This window comes from Pleurodeles waltl, chromosome 5 (assembly GCF_031143425.1).
Source record: "Pleurodeles waltl isolate 20211129_DDA chromosome 5, aPleWal1.hap1.20221129, whole genome shotgun sequence".
Classification (NCBI taxonomy): domain Eukaryota; kingdom Metazoa; phylum Chordata; class Amphibia; order Caudata; family Salamandridae; genus Pleurodeles; species Pleurodeles waltl.
In genome coordinates this window covers 1,748,962,219-1,748,989,382 of record NC_090444.1, presented here as the reverse complement: position 1 = coordinate 1,748,989,382, position 27,164 = coordinate 1,748,962,219, and the positions used below count along the sequence as shown (strand labels likewise).

Genomic DNA, 27,164 nt, shown 5'->3' with positions numbered 1-27,164 from the left:
CTCAAATGGAAGAAGCTGGATGTTTAAGGCAGATAGATAAGGAAAATATGGAAAAGGCTTTAGCTGTTGTCAATAATGGCATGAATACTCTTCCCAACAGAATACACACTTGTAATAATATTGTGTCATCTGCGATTAATATAATTCAGAATGACATCTCCCTTTTACAACATGGGCAAAGTAAGCTGCGTTTCATTATGTAGTTGGGTTGGACATTGCAGATTCTGAAAAATGGCTGCGTCCCTTGGAAACACATAACAGTAGTGACTTGTTTATTGCTTTTAATTTGTCCAGGGAGCAAGAGTTAATGTCTAAAAAGGAAGCAAGTTACACCATGATTACCATTGAAAAGTTAGAAAAGCTACCTTTCATTGTAGCAGAGACACCATCACCAGTATGGCTCATACATGGGGTTATAAATTGGCCAAATTCCACCTTTAGTTTCACAAAATGCTTGAATCATTTTGCTGTGGGCAGATATGAGATGTTAGGAGATAGCTATAGTAAGGAAGATTGGGAGTTGCCATTTGAGTTCAAATGTCTGAACAGCGAAACAGAGGTCTTTCTGAGCAGAAGCGAATGTGAGACTACTGTTAGTCATTCAATGATGTGCAAGCAGGTGTCAATTTGCGGTTTCTGCAGTGCCGAGGTTGCGTACTTGGCATGCGTTCTGAAGGATGCTTCTAGCACTTTGATTCATCCAGAATTTTAAATACTTTCACATAGAAGTTATGTGGTCCTGAACGACGATCAGAGTTGCTGAGGAATGAGACCAGGAACTGCCTACGCAATTTCGGTTTCTCAAAATGTAACTTGTTGTGGACATGTTTTATTTCCCCCCCACACAAGAGGTAAGAGTAGCAGAAATTTGGCCTCACATTGATACTAATAATGTACATTTTGACAAGCTGAGCAGACTAAAGGTGCTACTGTTCCAAAAAGAAGTGTTGACATCTGCCAATGAGACGTACACTCTCCAGATAGCAAGATCATCAGTCAAGATACAATTCTTATTGAATACCAACTTCCCCAAGCCCTTTGGAGAGCTGGTCTTTAGAATATTCAATGCCTCAAGAACTACAGTGATTGTAAACTTCTTTAAGGCTGTTGGGTCTGGATTTGTTTCCACCTTCCAGAAGGTCATCGGAGTCATTCCTTCAGCTATCCATTCACTCTTTTCAAGTGTGTTTGGCGGACTCCCTATAACTTTGGTGCTGAGTAGCAGAATACTGCTGCTGCTATTCCTAATATGCAGTGGTTGTGCTTTGTCAGCTAAGCAGAGTGATGGAGCTACCATCAGCCTCGCTGTGTCGTGATTGAATGATTTAGCTCTTTGGTGCTCCTTTGCTGTAAGAATTGGAGCATGATTGGTCGTTGTCATTCCGACTGGTCCTGTGGTGCCTGCAACCAGTGTTTTATTGCACCTGGTGCCTCTCTGAGTGTCTACCTTCGGTGTGTCTTACAATACAGCCAGTGCCTACTATGGACAAAGAACTGCTGACATTCCCGATGAGCGTTCATTCACCGTCGTGCCCCATGGGACTGAAGTTGATTTGTGAGGCCAATTATGAGCCACACTTGTGAACTACTTGGCTCCGATGACATCTGGCATTATGCATGGCTCTGCCTATGCAGGTGATCCTGCATCTGAGGCATCTGCACACTTCTGCTCTGTGGATCCTACTGCCAGTCCTGTGATCGATCTGACATCTGCCGATGTAGAGTCCTTTCTGGACACACTCCCATTAGATGACTTGAGAGACCTTCCACACAATCTTACCTATAGTTGAATAAATTCGACCATTGGCTTTTTCAAAAGTATAAAGGTATAAAATGTAACACCAAATTGCCTTTTAGAAATTTGGCTCGTATTTGGTCTGCCTTGCTTGTCATGGTTGATATTATATCTTCTAGCATGTTTTTAGGCTAGTTTTTAATTAGATTTTAGACTTTTAGCTCAGACCACTGTAGTATTAGATGCATGCACCCTTGCTAATGAATTAGCATCCTTGTTTCGACAATGGGGAGAGTGTGGTAAATCCATGTTAGTTTCCCCTTGGGACACAGGAGTCAGCTTAGCCTTTGGCTTGCAGGCCTGGGCCCCCGTCAGCTAGTGACCTTTTACCTGCTTAGCTTGCTCTGTTTTATTTCATTTATTTTATTATTTCTTTGAGCTTTCGTCATGTGAAACCATTTTATAAGAAATATTTTGATTTTCATTATCAGTGCCATTCTGAGAAGGCGTCATTATTGGTGACACTATCAGTGATACACGAAGGTATTGACTTCATGTCCCTTTTCCACTTATGTGTGATAGGAACATCATGCGCACTTGTTGGGGATTGTTTATGCACTTGCCGACAACAAGTCTGCCACATTCTCAGTTGTTTAGGAACATACCTGCATCAGGGATCCTACGTGATCTGTATAAATATACCTCACACGGACAAGGTCATTAGAGTGGTTCCTTCCAGATGCCATCTATGCTGCACGTCAGCTTGCTGCAGACCTCAGCCCATGTGTCACCACGGAGTCTAACCTAGAGACCTCATTCCAAGGTAGGAGTGTTGGGTGGCGCTTCTCATGGACATGGTAGTTACAGATTAGGTTTATCATACCTAGCTCTCATTAAGGTAGAGATTAGGTTTTCTTGGTTAGGAAGTTTATATCTCATGTTTATTGTAAGATGGTGGGGGGGTTTATATTCACAACTCTCATCTTCACAATTCTGCTTCTTTTACTGTTCATTATCCTAATCATTGCAGCACATGCATTTTATCGTAGAATACAGTCTTTTCAATACATATAGTGAAAACCTTCCTGCATTTCCTTCATTGCCTATGTGTGTATGAGACTCGTTGCTAACAAGAGAAAAGGGTAACTTCTGTTCCACCACAATTTCCCTGAGAGGTCTAATCTAGAGTCTATTCCTAAGGCTTCCCGAAATCACTTTTGCTTTCTGAGTTTTGATGAGGTTCTGCTTGTGAGCCGACAGTTGCGACTTGTTGTAGGAGTGACTCAGTCGTCTACAAACAAAAGTGCTGTCATCCCTAAACCAGCAGTCTTGCTAAGAAGGGAGAGTCCAACTACGACAATACTCCTACCTCAGAAGAGGAAATAGAGTTTCTCTACACCTCCAGGGTACAGATAGGGGATTTTCCCTCAGTTCGCCCTCCTGGGAGAGCCAAAGGCCCTCTACATACCAGTAAAAACAAAAAGGTCAACAAAACAAAAGAAGTGGTGTGGTCAGCCCATCCAGGCATTGGGCCATGCACCCACGCCGTAAGAGATGCAGCAGTTTTTTTTGCCCTCCTGCGGACTAAAGCATCCTCTTTCCCATGGTAAGCAAACAGAAATGTTGATTCTTTTGGGTATAATTTTTACAAGTGAGCCAGCAGAGTGGGAGCAAATACCAATCTCCTCTAACTTGTCGTACTGAACGGCTGCATTACTGAGGGGCAGTGTCAGCCCACAACCAGGAAAACCTAGCAAACAGAGACATTTTTTAAAATAAGACAGCCAGTCCAGTCTACTATGCTGTGCTTTGATTGGATACTATGATATGTTCTTAACCAAAATACCCTGCAAACCTGAACCTTGTCTAAAATAACGCATTATCTTCACATTTCTGTGAGGGAATGTTCCAGAATCTTAGTGAATCCTCAAAATTCTTACAACCTAGCATTCCCACACTTCTCCCAATATACACATTACTCTATTTGTGTGGCTCAGCCTAATGTCCATGATACAACAGGCCTCAAAACGCAACAGGGAGACATCAACATTTATATTTGAAAAAATGACCTGACTTGGTGATGGGGGTAGCCGCAGTATCTGGACTCAGGCTTGGCAGCCTCCCAGGGAAACCACGAAACCCAACCCATATTTGAAAACTAGACACCCAAGGCAGTCCAGGCTGATGTGCCTTCTGTGCATCTCATGACATTTTCTTTATGGCCACACGCAAAAACACAAAACATTGCCCCATAACTCAGCCCATACACAGAAATGTTTCACTTTTTAACAATGAACTAAAGCTAAAAGTTGATAATTTTGAGTGCCAACCCCCTCCCTGGGCTTGCTAAAATGTTTCACTTCCCCATACACTGCCACAATAGGAGCAACCCTGCCCCTCTTCTCTCTCACAAGCAAAGAGGAAATCATCAAAACTATGCTCTCCAATAAATTTGGCTCTTTCAGTGATCCCTGCCCTCACAACACCTTTAGGATTGGCTAAGAATTCATAGGCACCATCCTCACTACCCTCTTCAGTCTTTCTCTAGCATCTGCCTTGTACCTCACAGACTGGTAGCGTGTCAAGTTCCTGCTAACTAATGTTTTAGCTAACTTCAGTTCCATTTCTTTTCTCTCTTTCACAGCCAAAGGTTTTGAGAAATTGGTCAATTCACAATTCTCCATCTGCTTTGAATCCCACCATATACTTGACCCCTCTCAATCAGGTTTTCAGTCTGCCACAGTACCAAAACTGCCATCATCACTGCGATGGATAAGATCCGCATCGTAGACCAGGGAGCTAGGGCTCCCTGATAAATCTTTCAGCAGTGGTGTCTTATGCCATGCTTCTAAGCCCCTCCACGAACCTGGAATACCTGAAACCCATCTAGTAGTTTGAATTATTTCTAACTCACTGCTCACAATCAATTTTTTTTATGCCTTTCCACTTTGAAACCCATAATAGTCTGTGTAGTGTGCGCAGATTCTTCATTCAACTCCACTCTGTTCAATGTGTACTTGAGCCCTCTTGCTGCAATCGTCAGATATTCTGGCTTTAATGTCATATCTTATGCTGACAAAACTCAGCTGATCATATAATTGTCAGAAGACATCCCAGGTCAGTTTTAACCAATGCTATGGTTGCTAAGTGGATAAGCAGCAACTTCTTAAAAGTTAACTGCGACAAAACCAAGGAAGTCGTATTCGGGAAAAACATGGCCACTGGTGGGCCAGTTCAATCCACTAAAAACCTGGGGATCATCTTAGCCAGCCAGCTGTCTATGACTGACCAGATAAGAGCTGCATCTGCTACCAGTCTCAGCCTCCTTCAGATGCTATAAAAAATATTCACCTGGCTCCCGACACTTGAAAAGCAGTCATCCAAGTCTTCATAATTAGTAGGTGAAACTACTCTAATGTTGTCTATGTGGGCATCTTGTTCCACCTTCTCAAAAGACTGCAGGCCCTTCTGAACTCAGCTGCCAAGCTGGTTCGGAACCTCCCCTATTGAACCTTGGTTTTATGCATTCTCCGTTGGCTACCCATTCACAAACCTGCTCTCTTCAAACTCTTATGTGATACTTACAGAGCTCTCCAGAACCAAGGCACCCAGTAACTTATCAATAGAATCTTCTTCCATACACAGACCACATATCTCCACTCTTTCTCTCTCTTACTTGCCCACACCCCATGCATCCTTCATACCAAAACTGAGGGCAGGTCCTTCTCCTTTGCCCCTAATACCTGAAACAAACTCTCCTTGACAATTTTCTGTGCCAGCTCCATACTCAAGTTTAGGAAGAAACTGAAAAGAAGGCTGTTTTGACCCCCTGCCTCCAGTGTTTGTTTCTCCAGACAATTCAGTTCTCAGATCCAGTGCCAGGATACCCTTGTTAGGTGATATGTGCACCCATACAAACGCATAAAACAAAACACAATTGCAGTGGTTTTTGCAAGGCACCGTATATGGAACAACTCTCTTATGAAATGATGCACTGCTTTTTTTAGAATCTACTAGCACAGCTATAATCTTGAAAATCTCTCCAGTGCTATGACACAGAGCATGGATTTTCAGAACCCTTCTCGAGTTGAATGATGCATAGCTCTGCTTCTGAAACTCCTCTCCAGTGGAATAATGCATGGTTCTGATTCTGAACCCCATCGCCAGTGGAATAATGCGTAGCCCTGCTTTTGGACCCTTCCTTAGTGGAATGTTGCATTGCTCTGCTTCTGAAACACTCTTGTTAGGAATTGTGTCTCTAGTAGGCAGAGATATGCCAAGTATAGTCTACAATCCTAGTCAGGGTAAGTCAGATACACACTCTAAATTAACCTGTGTGCACCCTCTAGCAGCTTGACATAGAACAGTCAGGCTTAACTTAAGAGGCAATGTGTAAAGTATTTGTGTAACACTTCAAACTGTAAAACAGTGAAAACACCACACAAAAATAATCCACAACAAGCTAGAAAATAGTTTTAATTTAAGGAACAATACAAGACCAAAGTGACAAAAATCTAACCAGTAGAAGTCGAGATGTGAATTTTTAAAGAATATCTGCAATTGCAGTGCTTAGAAACTTAAAGCGCCAACCGGGGCTATTTCGTCACACCAGACCGGGTAAATCTAAAGTTCAGGCTGACTGCGATGGAGCGCGGGCCGGCTACAGGGACCAACCTTGTCCCGCTAAAACAGTACCTTGTGTAGTGGGTTGCGTTGACGTTGAAGATCCAACACGAGGAACAGAGGAGATGATGCGCGGGAGCAATGAGTGAGTTCTGATCCACACAGTCAGGGAATGTGTCATCATCGAGCCGCGCTGTCATCGATCCTCAAGCAGTGGTGCGGTATGGACTCTGATGCGAAGGTAAGGTGTCGAAGCCAAAGGCGATGTGCCGGTTCAAGTCACGCAGTTGGTGCTGCAAAATGTTTGTCCTCTGTGACAGCAGCATGTGCTTGCGCCAGGAGGTGAGTTGGCGGCTCTTATCAATGCAAATGCTGCAACGTGTCCACGTCAAGAGTTGCAGCACAGAAGAATCCAACTCCAAGGGTCCAGGACTGGATTAACACCACTTGACAGGGTAGGTCTCACAGGTGGCAGAGTCCAGGTGCTGTTAAAGATGTAGACAGTCTTTGATGTCCCTGAGAGTGCAGAACAGGAGGCAGGCCAGCAAGCCCTTGGAGTCACTCGGTTTTGGGGTTGTGGAGATTCAGGTACAGTACTTCTCACTCCCAGGGAAGGAGGCAGCAGGCAGCAGGACAGGCACCGCTAAACAGAAGTCCAGCAAACTCCAGTAGAGTTCCATTAGAGTGGTAGTCCCTTCAGCACAGCAATCCTTCTTCTTGGCAGAGTATCCTCAAGTCCAGAAATGTACTACTTGGTGGGATCAGAAATCCAGTTCTTATATCCAGTGGTGCCTTTGAAATGAGGGTGACTTACGAGATGGGCTTTGAAGTGCACACAGGTCCACCCTTTCCTGCCCTGGCTCCAGACACACAACAAGGGAGGGAGGGGGTGCAGCTCTATGTGGGGACAGGCACAGCCCTGTTCAGGAGCAGGTGTCAGCTGCTCCCTCCCATCTAGCACAGGAAGGCCCATCAGCCTGGTGATGGGCCATCAGGATTTAAATGACACACCTCAGCTACTCTTGTTTGTGGCTTTCTAGAGGGAATGCACAAAGCCCAGCTGTTACTCAACCCAGATTTGTATTGGAGGCAGGCAGCAGGCACACAGGGTTTAAGATCAGAGAAATTACAACTTTCTAAAAGTGACATTTTTAAAGATGTAATCATAAATCCAACTTTACAATTAAGGAGGATTTATTATTACAAGTCCAACAGTCCTACTTCTAAATCAGCAATTACACTTAATAGGTGTGTTAGAGAATCCCCAATGTTATCCTATGAGAGGGGTAGGCTTCACAGTACTTAAAAATGATTTTTTGTAGCTTTTCACTACTAGGACATGAAAAACTGAAAAGTATATGTCCTGCCTTTTACTTACACCACACCCTGCCCAGATAGGGTACCTTGGGCCTAATTTGGGGTGTTGTATATATAATAAAAGGGGTATTTACCGCTTGGCAAGGAATTTTAAATGCCAAGTTGACATGGCAGTGAAACTGGACATACAGGCTCAGCAGTGGCACGCCTGAGACATGTTTAATGGGCAACTGAAGTGGGTGGCACAGTCAGGGCTGCGTGTCCACTAGTAAGATTTAATTTACAGGCCCTAAGCACATATAGTGCACGTTACTAGTGACGTATAGGTAAATTAAATATGCCAATTGTGAATACACCAGTGTTACCATGTTTTAGGGGAGTGAGCACTTGCACGTTAGCACTGTTTAGCAGTGATAAAGTGGCCAGAGTCCTAAGTCCAACAAAAACAGATCAGCAAAAGTGAGACAAGGTAGGCAAAATGTTTTGGGAAAATCACCCTAAGTCTGTCAGGTGTAACACCTCTCCAGTGGAATGATGCATAGCCCTGCTTTTGGAACCCCTCTCCATTGGAATGATGCATTGCTCTGCTTCTGAAACCCTTCTCCAGTGGAATGATGCCAGGCTCTGCTTTGAAACCTCCTCTCTCATGGAATGATGCATAGGTTTGCTAGTAAAGTCCCTGTCCAATGGAATGATGCATAGCCCTATTTCTGGAAACTTTATCGAGTGATATGAAGCACAGCTTTATTTTTGGAGCTTACAATGCACAGATCTGTTCGGAAGCACTATGCGGTGCCATGAAGCAAGCTATTTGACTCCTCTTCCATGGTAGGGTACACAGCTTTATTGAGTATGCGATTTGAAGTGCTCTGTCTTGAACTGATCTTCCTTGGACTATAAAATCCTCTCTATAAGACGTCGCTGTCAAAGTCCTTCTTTTGTGTTGGTGAAGCATCTATACATTTGCATTTGAAAATGTGCTCACCCTAACAGCAGGAGCGGCTTGTTGCAAGCCGGGGGATTCAAATAAAATATCATTTAAAATAATTTACCTTCACGCTGTGTGCCGCTCCGCTCCTCCATCAAAGAGCAGCGTCAGAATTGGCTGGGAGTGCCCAGCCAGGGCTCTCCCAGGCAGACTGGGAGCCTGTGCAAGCTCTCTATAGCCCAGCAACTGTGTTGCTGGGCTGGAGAGAGCCTGCTGTGCATGTGTGTTTGGGCAGCCAGAGACGGACAAATATACATGTGCAGTGAGGGGGAGTGCTGTGTACTCTCACTCTCTGCTCGTCACCCCAGTGGCCCCACCCCTTTAAAAGAAAACGATAATAAACAAAGTTTATTATCATTTTCTTTTAAAGGTTTTTCAGCTGACGCTGCTGGGGTGGGGACGACGCTCCTCCACCCTAATGGAGGAGCTGCCCACCATTAATACAGCAAAGCCACTTCGAGAACATTTTCTATTGGTTTTCAATAATCTTAAAAATTATTATCATTGAATTCAATAGAATCATTCTGTCTGCCTTGGAACGATAAAGGCCCATGTCAGAATTGGAAACTGTTAGAAGTTAGAAGTTCCATAAATTGGGTATCCCTGCAGCAGGTGCGTTAGACCACTAAGCTATTTTACAGGCACATTAAACTGCTGAAATAATGTATTGGGGTTGGTTCATGTTTCTTTTATTGATCTCTACAGTAGGTACGTTAACCCCCAGGGTGCCTGGGGCGAGGTGGTCTTGTTCTCGGCCATGGTTCCTGTGCCGGGGACGACACCAGCTCATCCTGCACCCGGCCCTCTGTGAAGCGCTAGCGCTCCCTCTGTGGGCCTCCCACCCACACCCCCCATCAGAGATGGAAGGGGAATTGCCTCCCCTTCCACTTTCGACATCTGATGACGTCAGCATGCATCACGCTCTGACCTCATGAGAGGTCAACTCCCATTGTGCTGTAAGCTATGCTTCCCGAGTGATCCGGAAGGGAAATGCTAAGCATTTCTCTTCTGACCGGCAGGTGCGGGCAGACAGAGTCAGGAAAGGAAAGGCCTTTCCTTTCATGTCTCTGTAAGCATTTCTGCAGCCCGATCGTGAAGCGAATGGGCTGCAGAAATGCCCACTAGACACCAAGGAGTTTTGTTTTTTATTTCTGCATAAGGGGTCGCTCCCCATGGGGCAATTTACAATTAGGCCTTTTCTGCCCCTCTGGGGGCAGATCGGCCTGTTTTAATTATGCTGAGAAGCCACTACAACCCAGGGATATTTTTTTAAATAGTTGTTGACATGTGGGGAGCGACCCTTGCCTAAGCAATCATGCCCCACATGTCAAAAATGATTAAAAACAAATATCACTGGCGTGTAGCAGCTTCTAATTAAAATTGTAATTAGGCCGATCTACCCCCAAGGGGGGCAGAAAACACTAGGCACCAGGGATTTTTGATTTTTTTACAGATGGGGAGCGATCCTTGCCTAAGGGGGGCAATTTTATTTTAGGCCATTTCTGCCCCCCTAGGGGCAGATCGGCCTATTTTTATTAGGCCAATCTAACCCCAAGGGGGGAAGAAACCACTAGACACCAGGGATTTTTTTATGCCAATTTCATGCAAGGGGAGCGACCCCTTAGGCAAGGGTTGCTCCCCTGGGAAGCTAATTCATTTTAGGCCATTTCTGCCCCCCTTGGGTGCAGATCGGCCTACTTTAATTAGGCTGAAACCACTAGGCACCAAGCATTTTTTTAATGTTTTTATTTTTTACAGATGGGGAGCTACCCCTTAGGCAAAGGTCGCTCCCCTATTTGGGCCATGAGAGCTTGTCTAACTCTCAAAATCTCCCCACTTGGAATGGTGAGGGCTGTTCTTTTTGGACTTTGGGACACTGCCATCTAGAAAAATCTATGAGACCTAGACACATCTGAAAAGTAAACATCTGGGTAACTCCAGGGCGGTGTGCTATACATTCACCCGCACTATTTTCTTACCCACAATGCCCTGCAAACCTCCAACTTTGCTTGAAATCACACATTTTTCCCACATTTATGTGCTGGAACCTTCCGGAATCTGCAGGAATCGACACAATTGCTACCACTCATCATTGTTGCATCTATACCGATAAAAATTCAGCCCCACTTGTCATCTTAAAAACACTTTTTCTCAAACTGCCCTTTTGGACCCGTTTTGTTTCCCCCTCATTTTCAACATGTTTTTGGCACTTCCATGTCACAGGCACTTGGCCCACCTACACAAGTGAGGTATCATTTTTACCAGGAGACTGAGGGGAACTTTGTGTGGGAGGAAATTTGTCCCAGTGCAGTGATCACACACAGAAATGTGGGAAAAATTTGGGCCCGTATTTATACTTTTTGAAGCTAAACTGCGCCAACGCAGTTTAGCGTCAAAAAAATTAGCGCCGGCTAACGCCATTCTGAAGCGCCATGCGGGCGCCGTATTTATTGAATGACGTTAGCCGGCGTTAGCCGACCGGCGCTGCCTGGTGTGCGTGGAAAAAAACCACGTACACCAGGCAGCGCCGGCGTTGGGGAAAATGGCGTATGGGCGTCTTAAAATGGGGCAAGTCAGGTTGAGGCAAAAAAATCGACTTAACCTGATTTGCGCCATTTTTTTACGACGCCCATCCCCCATTAACATGACTCCTGTCTTAGTAAAGACAGGAGTCATGCCCCCTTGCCCAATGGCCATGCCCAGGGGACTTCTGTCCCCTGGGCATGGTCATTGGGCATTGTGGCATGTAGGGGGCCACAAATCAGGCCCCCCTATGCCAAGAAAAAATAAAAAAAATATATATATATACTTACCTGAACTTACCTTAATGTCCCTGGGATGGGTCCCTCCATCCTTGGGTGTCCTCCTGGGGTGGGCAAGGGTGGCAGGGGGGGTCCCTGGGGCATGGGGGGGCACCTCTGGGCCCACAGGTCCCTTAACGCCTGCCCTGACCCAGGCGTTAAAATCCGGCGCTAAAGCGGGTTTTTTAGACTTGCCCACTCCCGGGCGTGATTTTTGCCCGGGAGTATAAATCCCACGCACCTGCCTCGGAGTCGATTTTTTAGACGGGAACGCCTCCCTTGCATCTCATTAATGCAAGGAAGGTGTTCACGCAAAAAAATTACGCTAACTCCATGAACTTTGGCGCTAGATGCGTCTAACGCCACAGTATAAATATGGAGTTAGTTTTGCGTCGAAATTGCGTCGAAAAAAACGACGCAATTTCGGCGCTAACGGAGTATAAATATGCCCCTTGATTTGTTAGCTAACTTTGAGGTTTGCTGAGGACTCTGGGTAAGAAAACACTGGGGGATCCACGCAAGTCACACCTCCCTGGACTCCCTCGGGTGTGTAGTTTTCAGAAATGTTTGGGTTTGGTAGGTTTCCCTAGATGGCTGCTGAGTCCAGGACCAAAAACGCAGGTGCCCTCCCCTCCTCACAAAACAGGTAGTTTTGTATTTGATAATTTGGATATGTCCACATAGGGGGTCATTACAACATTGGCGGTAAAAGCCGCTTACTGCCATGCAGAAGACCGCCAACACACCACCGCAGCTGCGGAATTCCACCACGGTCATTATGACCCAAGGCCCGGAATCCGCCAAAATCTAGACACCCACACAGGTCCGCCACACCAAAGGTCAGTGATAAACTGGCGATAACAAAACCTCCTCCGTCACGCCAACAGGAATACGCCCACACTATCACAAGCCACGAATCCATGTGGCGGTCTTTCAACTGCGGTATTCCATTGGCAGTACACACCGCCGCGCTCAAAATACACACACATTTACAAAACACATCCACATTGGACAATTCGAAATACACACACCTGATAAACATACACACACCACTCCCACACATCCAATACAATATAAAACACACACCCACATCACCCACAAACCCCTAGGACCACAATTGCGACTGAAGGCTAGAGAGACAAACGAGCATCCACAGGCACTGAACACCATCCCTCACATAACAGCCACGCACCTCATACAACACACCTCTAAATATCACCCCACACATCACAGCACACACCACCCCACACATCACTCACACCACCCCATGGCACTGCAAAGACACCCCAGGTTCTCTGAGGAGGAGCTCAGGGTCATGGTGGAGGAAGTCATCCGGGTAGAGCCACAGCTATTCGGATCACAGGTGCAGCACACCTCCATAGCTAGGAAGATGGAGCTATGGTGAAGAATCGTGGACAGGGTCAACGCAGTGGGACAGCACCCAAGAACTAGGGATGACATCAGGAAGAGGTGGAATGACCTATGGGGGAAGGTGCGTTCTGTGGTCTCAAGACACCACTTCGCGGTTCAGAGGACTGGCGGCGGACCCCCACCTCCTCCCCCACAACTATCAACATGGGAGGAGGAGGTCTTGGCTATTCTGCATCCTGAGGGCCTCGCCGGATTAGCTGGAGGAATGGACTCTGGTAAGTCAAATCTTTACTACTTCATCCCCCACCCAACCTGCATGCCATCACATACCCCCACCCTCACCCTCACCCCCATCACTCCAACTCCTCACACATGTCCCAATATCACAAACCACACATCCCAAGCCCTGCATGCAACAACAAAGCATGGACACCCATCACCAAAGCCTGGCCACTGCACATACCCATACACCCCCCTAACCCATCATCACACAAGGTCCTACACAGGAATGCAAGCACTGGGGTACAAGGTCACCCACCCATTGCACACCATGGCACACACAGATGCAATAATCATGCTTTTACACCCCTGGCAGGACCCCCACCCAGCGTCACCGGACAGGAGGGTCCAGATATGTCCACTTCCCCCACAGAAGAGGCCCACAGTGATGACAGCAGCTCTGTCCAACTGGATCTAGATGACCAGCCTGGCCCATCTGGGACCTCGGGACAGTTGGTTCCCCTCACACTGGCACAAGCCACTACAGAGCTTCCCCCCTCTGGAAACACCAGCACAGCACCCACCCAGCAGGCCCATACCTCTGTCCCCAGGACACGTCAAGCAGCAGTGTGTCCACCACTACAGGGAACCCAGGCTAACCCACCACCCCAACAACACCAGGGACCTGGGGGCAGTGGCAGTGGGCACACGGTTCAGGGGACAGAGGCCCAGGAACACAGGGTAACTGGGAGGGCTGCTGTATGACAGGGGGAGGACAGGCCCAGGGAACCCAATCTCCACAAGGCCCTCTCCAACATCATAGGAGCCTACCACCATTCCCAGGAGACGATGGCAACGGTACTGGCCAAGTTTCAGGAGACCCAGCAGCTGCAGGAGGAACAGTAGTTGGGCTTCAGGGAGGAACTCAAATCCATCAATTCCACCCTGGGCACCATTGTAGGGGTGCTGAAGGAACTCGTGAACACCAGGAGGGACACTGTGGCAAAACAATGGGCCCCTGACACTAGCCTGGATGATGAACTGCCCACCACCTCCGCCGGCGCTAGTGGACAGGAGGCACCGCCACAGGATCACCACACCAGCACCCCACCCCCTGCAGAGGGAGAACCACCCCGCAAACGGTCCCTGAGATCCAGGACAAAGACAGAAAACGATGCCAAGACCCCACCAAGAAATGAGACCACCCTGATTGTCATCCTTTTGTCCCACCTTGTCACCCTGTCCATCCTTATACTTCCCCAGCTCCACTTCCTGTGCCCCTTTGGACAATGCACCTGTGAGACTAATAGACTGGACTCTGCCATGGACATTCCTCCACCATCACCCCTCACCATTGTACAACCCCCTCTAATATTGAGCACTTAAATAAACACCCTTAAAGCACAAAACAATCAGGAGTCTGTCTGTGATTTCGAAATAGTGTATTAGCAATTACAGTGGGAAAATGCTCTTTCAATTGTAATGTCAACATACCTATGTCACACAGCTCTAGTCCATGAGGAAACAAAGCAGATGTCACACAGTGGGACCCACATCTGTGAAATCGTAAGGGAAAGTGACAACTCAGTGACCATATACTGGGTGAAAATGACAGACAGTAGAGAGGTAGTAGATGTAAATCAGATGTAGCAGGCAGTGTTGTCTTCTTACCTGTGTCTCACTGGATGTATTGCAGGATCACCGTGTTCCTGTTGTCGATGTCCTCTTCTTCTGCTACCTCGTCTTCACTGTCCACAGGGTCCACAGCTGCCACAACACCTCCATCTGGACCATCCTCCTGCAGAAAAGGCACCGCAAAGCCAAGTTGTGAAGCATACAGCAGGCCACGATGATCTGGCATACCTTCTTTGATGAATAGAATAGGGAACCACCTGTCATATGGAGGCACCGGAACCTGGCCTTCAGGAGGCCGAAGGTCCGCTCTATAATCCTCCTAGTTCGCCCATGGGCCTCATCGTAGCGTTCCTCTGCCCTTGTCCTAGGATTCCTCACTGGGGTCAGTAGCCATGACAGGTTGGAGTAACCAGAGTCACCTGCAAATGGCGAGGGACAACTGTTAGTTACACACTAACTCATAGGGACATCCACAGACCCAGACAACTATTCCCACTGTATTGGGTCCATGTCCTCACCTAATAGCCACACCCTGTGCCTCTGAAGTTTCCCCATCACATAAGCGATGCTGCTATTCCGCAGGATGTAAGCGTCATGCACTGAGCCAGGGAATTTTGCATTAACATGGGAGATGTACTGGTCTGCAAAACACACCATCTGCACATTCATGGAATGGTAACTCTTCTGGTTTCTGTACACCTGTTCACTCCTGCGGGGGGGGTACCAAGGCCACATGTGTCCCATCAATGGCACCTATGATGCTGGGGATATGTCCCAGGGCATATAAATCACCTTTCACTGTAGGCAAATCCTCCACCTGAGGGAAAACGATGTAGCTGCGCATGTGTTTCAACAGGGCAGAAAACACTCTGGACAACACGTTGGAAAACATAGGCTGGGACATCCCTGATGCTATGGCCACTGTTGTTGAAAAGACCCACTTGCTAGGAAATAGGAAATGGGAGTACTGACAGCACCTGCACTTGAGGGGGGATTCCTGTGGGATGGCGGATAGCTGACATCAGGTCTGGCTCCAACTGGGCACACAGTTCCTGGATCAAGCCTGTTGGTGATGATCACATGTCACTCCTCCATTGTCAACAGGTCCACCAGCGGTCTGTACACCGGAGGATGCCGCCATCTCCTCACATGCCCCAGCGGACGGTGCCTATGGAGGAGAACAGCGAGCAGAGAGTCAACCAACTCTGAGGTACGTAAACACAGCTTACTCTGAAAATATTAGCAAATCGAAATATGCCTGTATGAGTGTTTAGGCAAGGCCTAGATATGTGTGACACAGTACAAAATAATGCCATGTGGGCCCCTGAAATGGCGGCTGCCTGACCTGTAAAGTGGGACAGGGGGATATGAGGTAACTGCGCTGGCGTTGTACACCGTCACAGTAGCTGGTCAAAGACTGCGGCGCAATCCTGCATAGGTTAACATTGGACCCTATGGGTCCCAGGAGCCAATGACGATGTACGCCGGCAGTGACGGTATGCACCGCCGCGGACGTGACCGCCATTTTCTATCTGTTCAATCACTTGATACCTGATCTTTGACAGGAGAGGGCCTACACTGCAAGTGCTGCTGTGACCTCAGTCTTGAAGCATGCTGTATGGGCAATGCCTGTGTGGAGTGGGGTGGATGAAAGATAGGGGGAGGTGAGAATGAGGCGTGCATGAAACAACGGTGAGTGCATGTGCGTCATGGCAAGGGTAGGGATGCGGGCCAACGACTGTGACGGTGCAGATGGTAATTACTTCTCTTTTTCCCCTGTACAATTCTTGTAGGTCAGAGCCCACCAGAAGAAGGACATTTGGCGTGCCATCGCCAAGGAAGTCCGGACCCTGGGGGTCTACCACAGACGGAGCACCCACTGCCGGAAAAGATGGAAAGCAAGAAGACGGCGGAGGCCCAGCTGGGGATGGCCTCCAAACGTGGGAGGGGTGCCCATTGCACCATGACCCCCCTGATGTTCAGGATCCTGGTGGTGGCGTACCCGGAGTTGGATGGGCGCTTGAGGGCATCACAGCAGACTCAAGGGGGTGAGTACACTCTCATTCTGCTGATTCAGCGCGCATTGTAGGTGTATGGGTGGGGGAGGTGGAGGTGGGCTGTGGGTTCCCCTAGGCCAGGGCGAGTTTAGTAGGCAAGGACCCTTCTTGAGGCAGGCCCTGTGGCACCCCACCCCACCTGTATACAGTGCCAACTACACCTAGTCAAGCTCCTGTGACATCCATGTGTGCAGAAATCGGGCATAGCCTTGTAACCCATGTCCCTGGGATTGAATAGTGGACTCCAAGTGTGCGGCGTAGTGCAGGAGGCTTCTGTATCTGTCGTGTCCGCCAACGGTAGGGGTATTGCATGCACTCAACATGTCTTTCTTCTGTCTCCCTCACCCTTTTTGTGGTCTCCCTGTTCTTGTGTGCATTAGCATCATCAGGCGGAGGAGCAGTGGCACCGGAGGAGGAGGGAGCTGCATCCCACATGGCCCTGGAAGGTGACACTACGGAGTCTGAATTCACCAGTGGGACGGAGGGCGAGGGGAGCTCCACGGCGGGGACAGGAGCTGACACCAGCAATTCCGACTCCTCCTCTGATGGGAGCTCCCTTGCGGCGGTGGGCCCATCTGTGCCCCCGCATCTACAGGTACAGCCGCCAACCCCCTACCAGCACCGCCCTCCCAGCAGCCCCTCAGCGTTTGCCCCGTGCCCGCTCACTCAGGAGGGTGGGCATCACCTTCGCCCCAGGCACCTCAGCCCCTGCCCCAGTCACCCCTGCTGCCCTCAGTGAGGAGGCCATTGACCTTCTCAGGTCCCTCACTGTTGGGCAGTCTACTATTTTGAATGCCATCCAGGGTGTAGAGAGGCAGTTGCAAAAAACCAATGCATACCTGGAGGGCATTCACTCTGGTCAGGCAGCCCTTCAGCAAGCTTTTCAGACTCTGGCATCAGCACTGATGGCAGCCATTGTCCCTGTCTCTAGCTTTCCCCCTCCAACTTCCTCCACCCAGACCCACACCCCTGTACCTCAGCCTATCCCAAGCACACCATCAGACCAGCATGCACACACATCAACACACAAGGGAAGCTCTGGCAAATATAAGCACGACACATCCCACAGGCACTCACGCAAGCATCACACACATGCAGACACACCAACATCCACTGCCTCCACTGTGTCCCCCTCCTCCTTGTCTCCTCCTCCCTCCCTGTCTTATCTCCACTCACACCTGCATGCACTACATCCTCAGCCACTATGTCCATCACCAGCACACCCACCACCACACCCTGCTCACGTGCAGTCACCCCCTCACTACCATTCACATGTCCCCTGTGTCCTCTCCCAGTGTGTCTGTGAGGCCACCTCCCAAGGTACACAAACGCAGCCACACACCCACCCACCAGCCACCCACCTCACGAAAGCCTCCAGCCCATGCACCTTCACCCAAAGTCACCAAACGTACACCTCCTACAATCACTACCTCTTCCTCCACTCCCAAACCCCCTCCAGCTACCCGTCCCAGTGTTCCTAAGAAACTTTTCCTGGCCAACCTTGACCTCTTTCCCTGACCTCCCCCACCCCTTCAGTCTCCTAGGGCCCGTCTCTCCAGTTCCCAACCTAGCACCTCAGCCATAAACATCGGCGGGACCAGTGGTGCCAGTAGTCACCGGATTCTGGAGTGCACCAGGCAGCAGAGCAGCCAGTGTGGCAAGGAGCCAGAGCACGGACAGTCCCCCACCTGTCAAGCATAAAAAGCTGGCCAGTGCCTAGCGGGAGAGGGGAAAGAAATCAGCCACCAAAGCCGCTCCCAGGGGTACAGTTGGGAGTGTGGAGACAGCTGCGACACCATCCAAGGTGGGGAAGGGGCTCAGTAAAACCGGTAAGTCTGGGAAGATCAGCATGGTGGACAAGACTGCCAGCAGCCCCGCTGCCCAGGACAAGACTGCCACCAGCAGCCCTGCTGCCCAGGACAAGACCGCCACCAGCAGCCCCGCTGCCCAGGACAAGACTGCCAGCAGCCCCGCTGCCCAGGACAAGACAGCCACCAGCAGTCCCGCTGCCCAGGACAAGACCGCCAGCAGCAGCCCGCTGCCCAGGACAAGACCGCCATCAACAGCCCCGCTGCCCAGGACAAGACCGCCAGCAGCCCCGCTGCCCAGGACAAGACCGCCAGCGGCCCCGCTGCCCAGGACAAGACCACCACCAGCAGCCCTGCTGCCCAGGACAAGACCACCACCAGCAGCCCCGCTGCCCAGGACAAGACCGCCACCAGCAGCCCCGCTGCCCAGGACAAAACCGCCACCAGCCCCGCTGCCCAGGACAAGACCGCCACCAGCAGCCCCGCTGCCCAGGAAAACACCGCTATCACCACCGCAGGACAGTGAGTGCCAATGATTACAACGCTACTGAGGCCGCCACGGGCAGGATGAAGCACTCTGGGCACCATGCCCCCTCCAGAACCAGTGGAGAAAGGCATCCACTACCTCTGTCCTTGGCAGGATGAAGCACTCTGGGCACCAAGCCCCCTCCAGAACCAGTGGAGTATCACATCCACTACCTCAGTCCTTGGCAGGATGAAGCACTCTGGGCACCAAGCCCCCTCCAGAACCAGTGGAGACTGTTATCCACTTGAGAGACTGTGGCTTTGCACTCCCCAGGATTGAACAGTGAGCAACCCACCCACTGTAGAGACTTGAGAGACTGTGGCTTTGCACTCCCCAGGATTGAACAGTGGGCATGGAGCCCCCTCGTGGATCTGGCGTCGTGCACTCATCCAGCTGAGGTGCCCCCCCTTCCCCCTGAGGTGCCTGTTTTATTTCTATCTGATGCCCCAGCAGTGTTCTCTCTGTCTTGTTCGGGTATTGAGTGTGGGCCTCGCCCATGCCTTTTGGGCCCAGTGGTCCATGCACTATGATGGTGGAATCCCTAGGACTTGTGTTCTTGGTGTATATTATTGTTTATAGTGTAAATGTATATATATGTAAATATTTTTGATTTATATAATTGAATAAATAACAACAAATATTCGACTCATTTCCTTTTGTCCTTGCATTCTTCCAGGGGGGTTTGGGGGGTGTAACTGTAATGTATCATGCTGTATTAGTGTGTGTGTTGTAGTGGGTGAGGACGGGTTAGGGATGTTGTGTATTGCGTGTGTGTGTCACTGTTCTTTCCCTCCCCCCTCCCCTGTGTCATAGGTGCAGTACTCACCGTGGTCTTCTCCGCCAGCGTTAGTGCTCCTGGTAGAGGAGCAGGAAGATAAAGGCTGGGAGTATCTGAAGTTCCAGTTCCATGGCATCCTGGTTCCTCGTGGGGTGTGTAGAGGTGAGCGTTTTCCCTTCCAAGTCCTGTTTCCGCCGTGTTTTTGTTTGCGGGCAATCCGCCCCGGAAAAGGTGGCGGATTGGACTGTTGTAATTCTGTGGGCGGTACATTGTCCTCCGCCTGTGTGTTGGCGGTTACCGCAGCGGTGTTTGTTTGTACCACCGTGGTGATCGGAGTGTTAAAGTGGCTGTCTATGTTGGCTGTTTCCGCCATGGTCGTAATTCCATTTCTTTTACCGCCGGCCTGTTGGCGGTTTTATCGCCGCTTTAACACCGACCGCCAGGGTTGTAATGACTGCCATAGTGTTTTGGGGCATTTTCTTTCGCCGGCACCAGGCCTACCCACACAAATGAGGTACCAATTGTATCAGAAGACCTGGGGGAATGCTGGGTAGAAGGAAGTTTGTGGTTCCCCTCAGATTCCAGAACTGTGCAGCACCGAAATGTGAGGAAAAAGTGTCCTTTTTGCCAAATATTGAGGTTTGCAAAGGATTCTGGATAACAGAACCCGGTGAGAGCACCACAAGTCACCCCATCCTGGGCTCCCCTAGGAGACTAGTTTTCAAAAATGCACAGGTTTGGTAGGTTTGCCTAGGTGCCGGCTGAGCTAGAGACCGAAATCCACAGCTAGGCACTTTCCAAAAAACACGTCAGTTGTCGATGTAAAAATGTGATATGTCCACAGTGTGTTTTGGTGCATTCCCTGACGCAGGCACTAGGCCTACCCACACAAGTGAGGTACCATTTTTATCAAGAGACTTGGGGGAATGCTAGGTGGAAGGAAATGTGTGGTTTATCTCGGATTCCAGAACTTTCTGTAACCGAAATGTGAGCGAAAAGTGTTTTTTCTTTGCTAAATTTTGAGTTTTGCAAAGGATTCTGGGTAACAGAACCTGGTGAGAGCCCCACAAGTCATCCCATCCTGGATTCCCCTAGGTGTCTAGTTTTAAAAAATGCACAGGTTTGGTAGGTTTCCCTTTGTGCCAGCTGAGCTAGAGGCCAAAATCCACAGCAAAGCACTTAAAAAAAAAATCTGATTTCAATGTAAAAATGTGATGTGTCCATGTTGCGTTTTCTGTCACGGGCTCTAGGCCTACCCACACAAGTGAGGTACCATTTTTATTGGGAGACTTGTGGGAACACAACGTTATTGCCCCTTGTCTTTCTCTACATTTTTTCCTTCCAAATGTAAGACAGTGTGTAAAAAAGACGTCTATTTAAGAAATGCTCTGTAATTCACATGCTAGTATGGGGACCCCGGAATTCAGAGATGTGCAAATAACCACTGCTTCTCAACACCTTATCTTGTGCCCATTTCGGGGATACAAAGGTTTCCTTGATACCTATTTTTCACTCTTTATATTTCACCAAATAAATAGCTGTGTACCCAGTATACAATGAAAACTCATTGCAAGGTGCAGCTCATTTCTTGGTTCTCGGTACCTAGGGTTCTTGATGACCTACAAGCCCTATATATCCCTGCAACCAGAAGATTCCAGCAGACATAACGGTATTTTGCTTTCGAAAATCTGACATCGCAGGAAAAAGTTACAAAGTAGAACGTGGAGAACAATTGCTGTGATTTTTCACCTCCATTTCAATATTTTTCTATTTCTGCTGTTATTTTCTGTAGAAAAACCTTGTAGGATCTACATAAATGACCCTTTGCTTAATGCAGAATTTGGTCTACTTTTCAAAAATGTTTAGCTTTCCAGGATCCAGCATTGGTTTCACACCCATTTCTGTCACTAACTGGAAGGAGGCTAAAAGCACAAAAAATAGTCAAAATGGGGTATGTCCCAGTAAAATCCCAAAATTGTGTTGAAAAATGTGGTTTTCTGATTCAAGTCTGCCTGTTCCTAAAAGCTGGGAAGATGGTGATTTTAGCACCACAAACCCTTTGTTGGTGCCATTTTCAGGGGAAAAAACCACAAGCCTTCTTCTGCAGCCCTTTTTCCCATTTCTCTGGGTACCTCTAGAATCCCTAGGATGTTGGAAAAAAAGGACACAAATTTGACGTGGGTAGCTTATGTGGATAAAAAGTTATGAGGGCATAAGCGCGAACTGCCCCAAATAGCCAAAAAAAGGCCTGGCACCTGAGGGGGAAAAGGCCTGGCAGCGAAGGGGTTAAACCGCTGTGCTAATAGACCTCACTCTCATACCAAACACACCTCACACTTGTAGCAAGTGCACTCACTGAGCCTGAACAACATTTTTAAACGATGAACAAGCTGCCCTTTCAAACTATATTTATGGTAAATCAAACATCTTGGTTAGAAAAAAACGTCCTCACCTTCACGTGCTCAACCAGGCCTGTGGCTGTGTTCGGAGACATACCTTTAATGCCACTGTATGGGTTTATTCAAACAAAAAAGCGACTTTTATCTTTATGTAGTATTTTATCAAAAAACAAAAACGTGAATTACCTTTTTAGCTCTTGAAACTTTACCCTGTCCTGGCTTCATAAGCCCTCTCTATCTTCAACAGCGTTCACGGGGACTTTTACAATTGTATGAAGATTGCTATTATATAATTAGGGCAGTGCTATTAAAAAAAGAAGGCCAGTAGGACGCTAACAATGTCGAGTGCGAACCGACAAGCATACTTTTGCACCTCAGGTTTTGTGAATTAGGAGATGTTCAATTATAAACTTTGATTTTTCGCAGACATTTGGCCTGTTTCGTTGAAGAACTGAAAAAGATGGGCCTGATATAGAATAAACTATAATACGGTGCACCAATGGCAGTCATTAGGCCAATAGCGTCACAACTTTTGACTCTATTTTGACGCTTTGCTCCACTAGCGTCAAAAATGTTGACACTAGTGGAAAAAAATGCAGGGAGGCCCCTGGGTTAATAAGGTTGCCTCTTTTTAACGCCTGTTCTGAGCAGGTGTTAAAAATGACGTCAAAAATGGTGCAATAAAATCTTGTAGATTTTGCTGCGCTATTTTTGTGCGCCTCCAAACACTGGAACGCCCCCCTTTTATACATTATGCCTGGCGCAGGCAAATGTGGGTCAAAGGGGTGCAAAGTGGCGCAGTGCATTGATTGCGCCACTTTGTAAATATGATGCGGCAAAATTGCCTCCTTTAGCCACATTAGCGTAAAAAAAAATGCTAGTGTGGCACAAGGATGCGCCAGGGCCTTGTAAATTTGGCCCTTTATATTATGTGCAACTAGTGAAAAGTCTGTGCAACACCCAGGGGTGGCTCCTCCATATGGGCAGAGGAGCGTCTTCCCTCCGCCAGCAGCAACCGCTGCGAACCCTTTGACAAGGAAAGGATAATAAACTGTGTTTATTATCCCTTCCTTGTGAAAGGGGCGGGCCACGGGGTTGACGAGCAGAGGGGAGTGCACTGTGCACTCCCCTCACTGCGCATGTATGTTTGGCTGGCCGTCACCGGCCAGCCAAGCATACATGCTCAGTAGGCTGTCTCCAGTCCCGCAATGCTGTTGCTGGGCTGGAGAGAGCCTGCTCAGGCTCCTAGTCTGCCTGGGAGCGCCCAACCAGGGTGCTCCTAGCCAATCCTGATGCTGTTTTGAGTAGCCTGTGCCTGCAGCCTTCAGAGGAACGAGGAGCAGCACGGTGTGGGTGCCGATGTACGTTTTTAAAATTTTTATTTTATTTTTATTATGGGACCCCATTGTCCCCTCCCCATACCCCGTCTCCCCCCCACCCTGCACGTCACCACGCCCCCAGAAATCCCCACGGGCCATGACTGGCAACAACCCGAGTCTGCTTTGCCAAGTCCAACTCTGCTCCTTGGCATTGAAACTGTGACCTCGAAGTCGCTTAAAATCCACAACCCGCGCTCCAGCATAGTTCCCCACCTCATAGACAACCTTGTTTTTAATGCTTTTATGAACCCATTTCTACATGCGTAATAACGCAGAATTTGGTGTAATAGAGTGTAGAAAAGGAGGAAACACGTCGTACAATGTACTGCATGTTTTACCACATTTTTGCACTCTGCCACCATTGGTGTTCTCCTGGTTTCCTTTCCCACAAAGTCCATGATTAGATGGAAATTTACTTCAAATCCCAAAATTGTGGACCAAATGTGTAGCAACTCTTTTACTGTACACTTCTGCTTGAGGCCAGAGTGTGATTGAATTAAAAGCTGTGATATTTTCTTTTAAAAAAGTATAGGTAATAAAAAGTGTCTAATTCGTTTCATGCCACAGGTTCACTTTTATTTTTTGTTCTCCACAGAAGTGCCCTAGAGGTCTATCCTGAATATTGTCCTAAGAGTACTAGGGAGACCGCCATGGCTGTCTTCCAGAGTTTTACGGCCTGGAGGAGTCGAGGAGGCGTTGAGGTAGGTGCACCTGCGGCCTCTGTTTACATTGGTACTGTTTCTTGAAGCCTTTCCTTCTGTCCTGTGGGTCTGTCTGTGCCAGTTTGATGCCATGTTTACTCTCCGTTCTCCTAGAAGGTACATTGTCTCACAAACTGCCAGGCAAATGCAATGTCCATGTTTGCTTGTGGCACATAGCTTCGCTTCACTAATTCATATTGTAGGTGGGTGCCAATGGTGTAGCAAAGGCCCCCACAGCACCTGGAGGGCGGGGGAGGAGGGGTGCAGAGCTTCATGGCACCCCCTCAGCACACTCTCCGTGGGCTGTAGGCCCCTGACTGGGTCCAGGAGGCCCAGTCAAGGTACTTTGTGGGGGGCGCTCACATTTCGTTACACCACTGGTGGGCGCACGTTACACCTACCCTTGGACAAGGTTGGGAGTTTTATATTAAGAACTCAGTCGCTGCTGGGCAAGGTGGAAGAGGTTAAGGACATACACTACCCCTGCCCTGGACATGGAAGAGGTATTAATTATAAGTCCCTCCACCCATTCTTGGGAAGGGGGAAGAATGCGGTCTCTAAACATGATTTTCTAAGAAAATAGCACAGAAATGATATTTTTACCAATACCCTCCTTTGAGTTGTCTGCCCAAGTATGGGCAGTCTGGAACCAACCTTTGCACTTTAAGCATGGTAAGTGCCTGCAAGAGCTTTTCCTAAGCAGAGAACATGTGACTATTGAAATGGAAAAAAATATGAGGTTGCATTTATCTTCAGTTCATGTTAGACTTTTCATCCTTGGCGTGGTCTCCCTTAACTTTTTGCCTCTATTTCCCAGGTTGTTGATGTGTGCTGGACTCTGATTTTGCTGTTTTTGTTACTCTGGGCACTTTACCACTGCTAACAGGTGCTAAGGTACAAGTGCTCCTTTACAAACTGTGTATGTAATTGGTTTATCCATGATTGGCATATCTGATTTATTAGTAAGTCCCTAGTACAGTGCACTACAGGTGCCCAGGGCCTGTAAATCAGATTCTACCAGTGGGCCCGCAGCACTGGTTGTGCCACCCACATAAGTAGCTCTGTAAGAATGTCTCAGACCTGCCACTTCAGTGTCTGTGTGTGCAGTTTCTAACTGTAAATTCGACTTGGCAAGTGTACCCACTTGCCAGGCTTAAACTTTCCCTTTTCTTACATGTAAGGTAGGCCCTAGGTAGCCCCAAGGACAGGGTGCAGTGTGTGGTTTAGGTAGGAAATATAATAATGTGTTTTATATTTCCTAACAGGGAATTACTGCTAAATTAGTTTTTCACTGTTGCAAGGCCTGTCCCTTTTATTGGTTAACATGGGGGCTACCTTATACGATTAAAGGGTATATTCCCTTTGGGAGCGGATAGACATGTGGAGTTTGAGGTCTCTGAGCTCACAATTTAAAAATACATCTTCTAGTAAAGTTGATTTTGAGATTGTGTGTTTGAAAATGCCACTTTTCGGAAAAGAGTGTTTTCTTGCTTATGCCATTTCTGTGACTCTGCCTGTTTGTGGATTCCCTGTCTGGGTCAGTTTGACAGTTGGGCTGGTTGCACCTCACACTAGACAGTGACACAAATGGAGCTGGGGTGTAGTCTGCATTTTCTGATGAGCCATCTGTGCTAGGAGGGAGGGGAGGAGTGGTCACTCACACCTGAAAAGGCTGTGCCTGCCCTCACACAATGCAGTCTCCAACCCCCTGCTGAGTGTCTGGGGCCTGGCCTGGGCAAGGCAGGATTTTACATTTAAGAGAGACTTTGCTTTGAAGTAGGCCTACTTCAAAGGAGAAATTGGGTATAAGAAGGGCACCCAAAAACACAGACTTTAGAACACTTCTGGAAACCAAGAGGTCCCTCTGCCTGGAGAAGAGCTGAAGAGTTGAGGAAGAAGAGCTGCCCTGCCTGTGACAGTGCTTTGTTGTTTGAAGTCTCAGGGACAGCAAAGATTTCTCTCTGCCAGCACCTGGAGTCTCTGGAGAGACTCCTACTCTGCCAAGTGGTGCCCATCCAGTTCCTGGGACCCTGAAGGGATAAGCTGGCAGCCTAAGAGGAAGAAATCCATGCACAGAACGCCGTGCGGGGAAAAGATCGACGCAATTCCGATCTGCGGCTGAAAAATCAATGCGCCGCCGGCTTCGCGGCTGAAAATTGACGTTTGCCTGCAACGTTACCCGAAGATCGATGCCCTGGGCTGGAGAAATGACGCAGAGGATCGCTGACAGAGGCTGGTGAGATCGCAACCCAAACTGCAACGCTACCCGAAGATCGATGCCCGGGGCTGGAGAAATTACGCAGAGCATCGCTGACTGAGGCTGGTGAGATCGCAACCCAAACTGCGTGGTTTTCGGATCATCGTGCGGCTGGATTTCCGATGCAAGTACCACTGGGAATGTAAAAACAACACTAGGCCTGCCCGGACCCCAGAGTGCTGACTGGATCGACGCATCACTCTCCTGCGAAGAGAAGAAACGATGCGCCCTGACCCGACGAAAGTACAAACGACGCAAGGTCTCACTCGTGAGTGAAATCGACACATCGCAAGCCCTTTTTGATGCATACTCGCCTGTGCGGGGTTATTTTTGACGCACCCAAGGTACATTTTCACGCTAACAGTTTAAAATGACATGAAGACTCTTTTTGTGATAACTTGACTTGTGTATTATGGATGTTTGTCGTTTTGGTCTTGTTTTGTTTAGATAAATATTTTCTATTTTTCTAAACCTGTGTTGTTTTCATTGTTACTGTGTGTGTTGGTACAAATACTTTACACCTAGCACTCTGAGGTTAAGCCTACTGCTCGTGCCAAGCTACCAAGGGGG

At 48.3% G+C, this 27,164-nt stretch overlaps 1 protein-coding gene across 1 annotated transcript in view; it reads left to right on the top strand.

The window, feature by feature from the left end:
• The window catches only part of PKHD1 (PKHD1 ciliary IPT domain containing fibrocystin/polyductin), a 1,684,711-nt gene that overhangs the window by 1,154,398 nt on the left and 503,149 nt on the right, over positions 1-27,164 (top strand). The window contains exon 44 of the mRNA XM_069236642.1: positions 24,232-24,337. Coding sequence (XP_069092743.1) covers positions 24,232-24,337 — 106 coding nt within the window. The remainder of the gene's footprint in view (positions 1-24,231; positions 24,338-27,164) is intronic.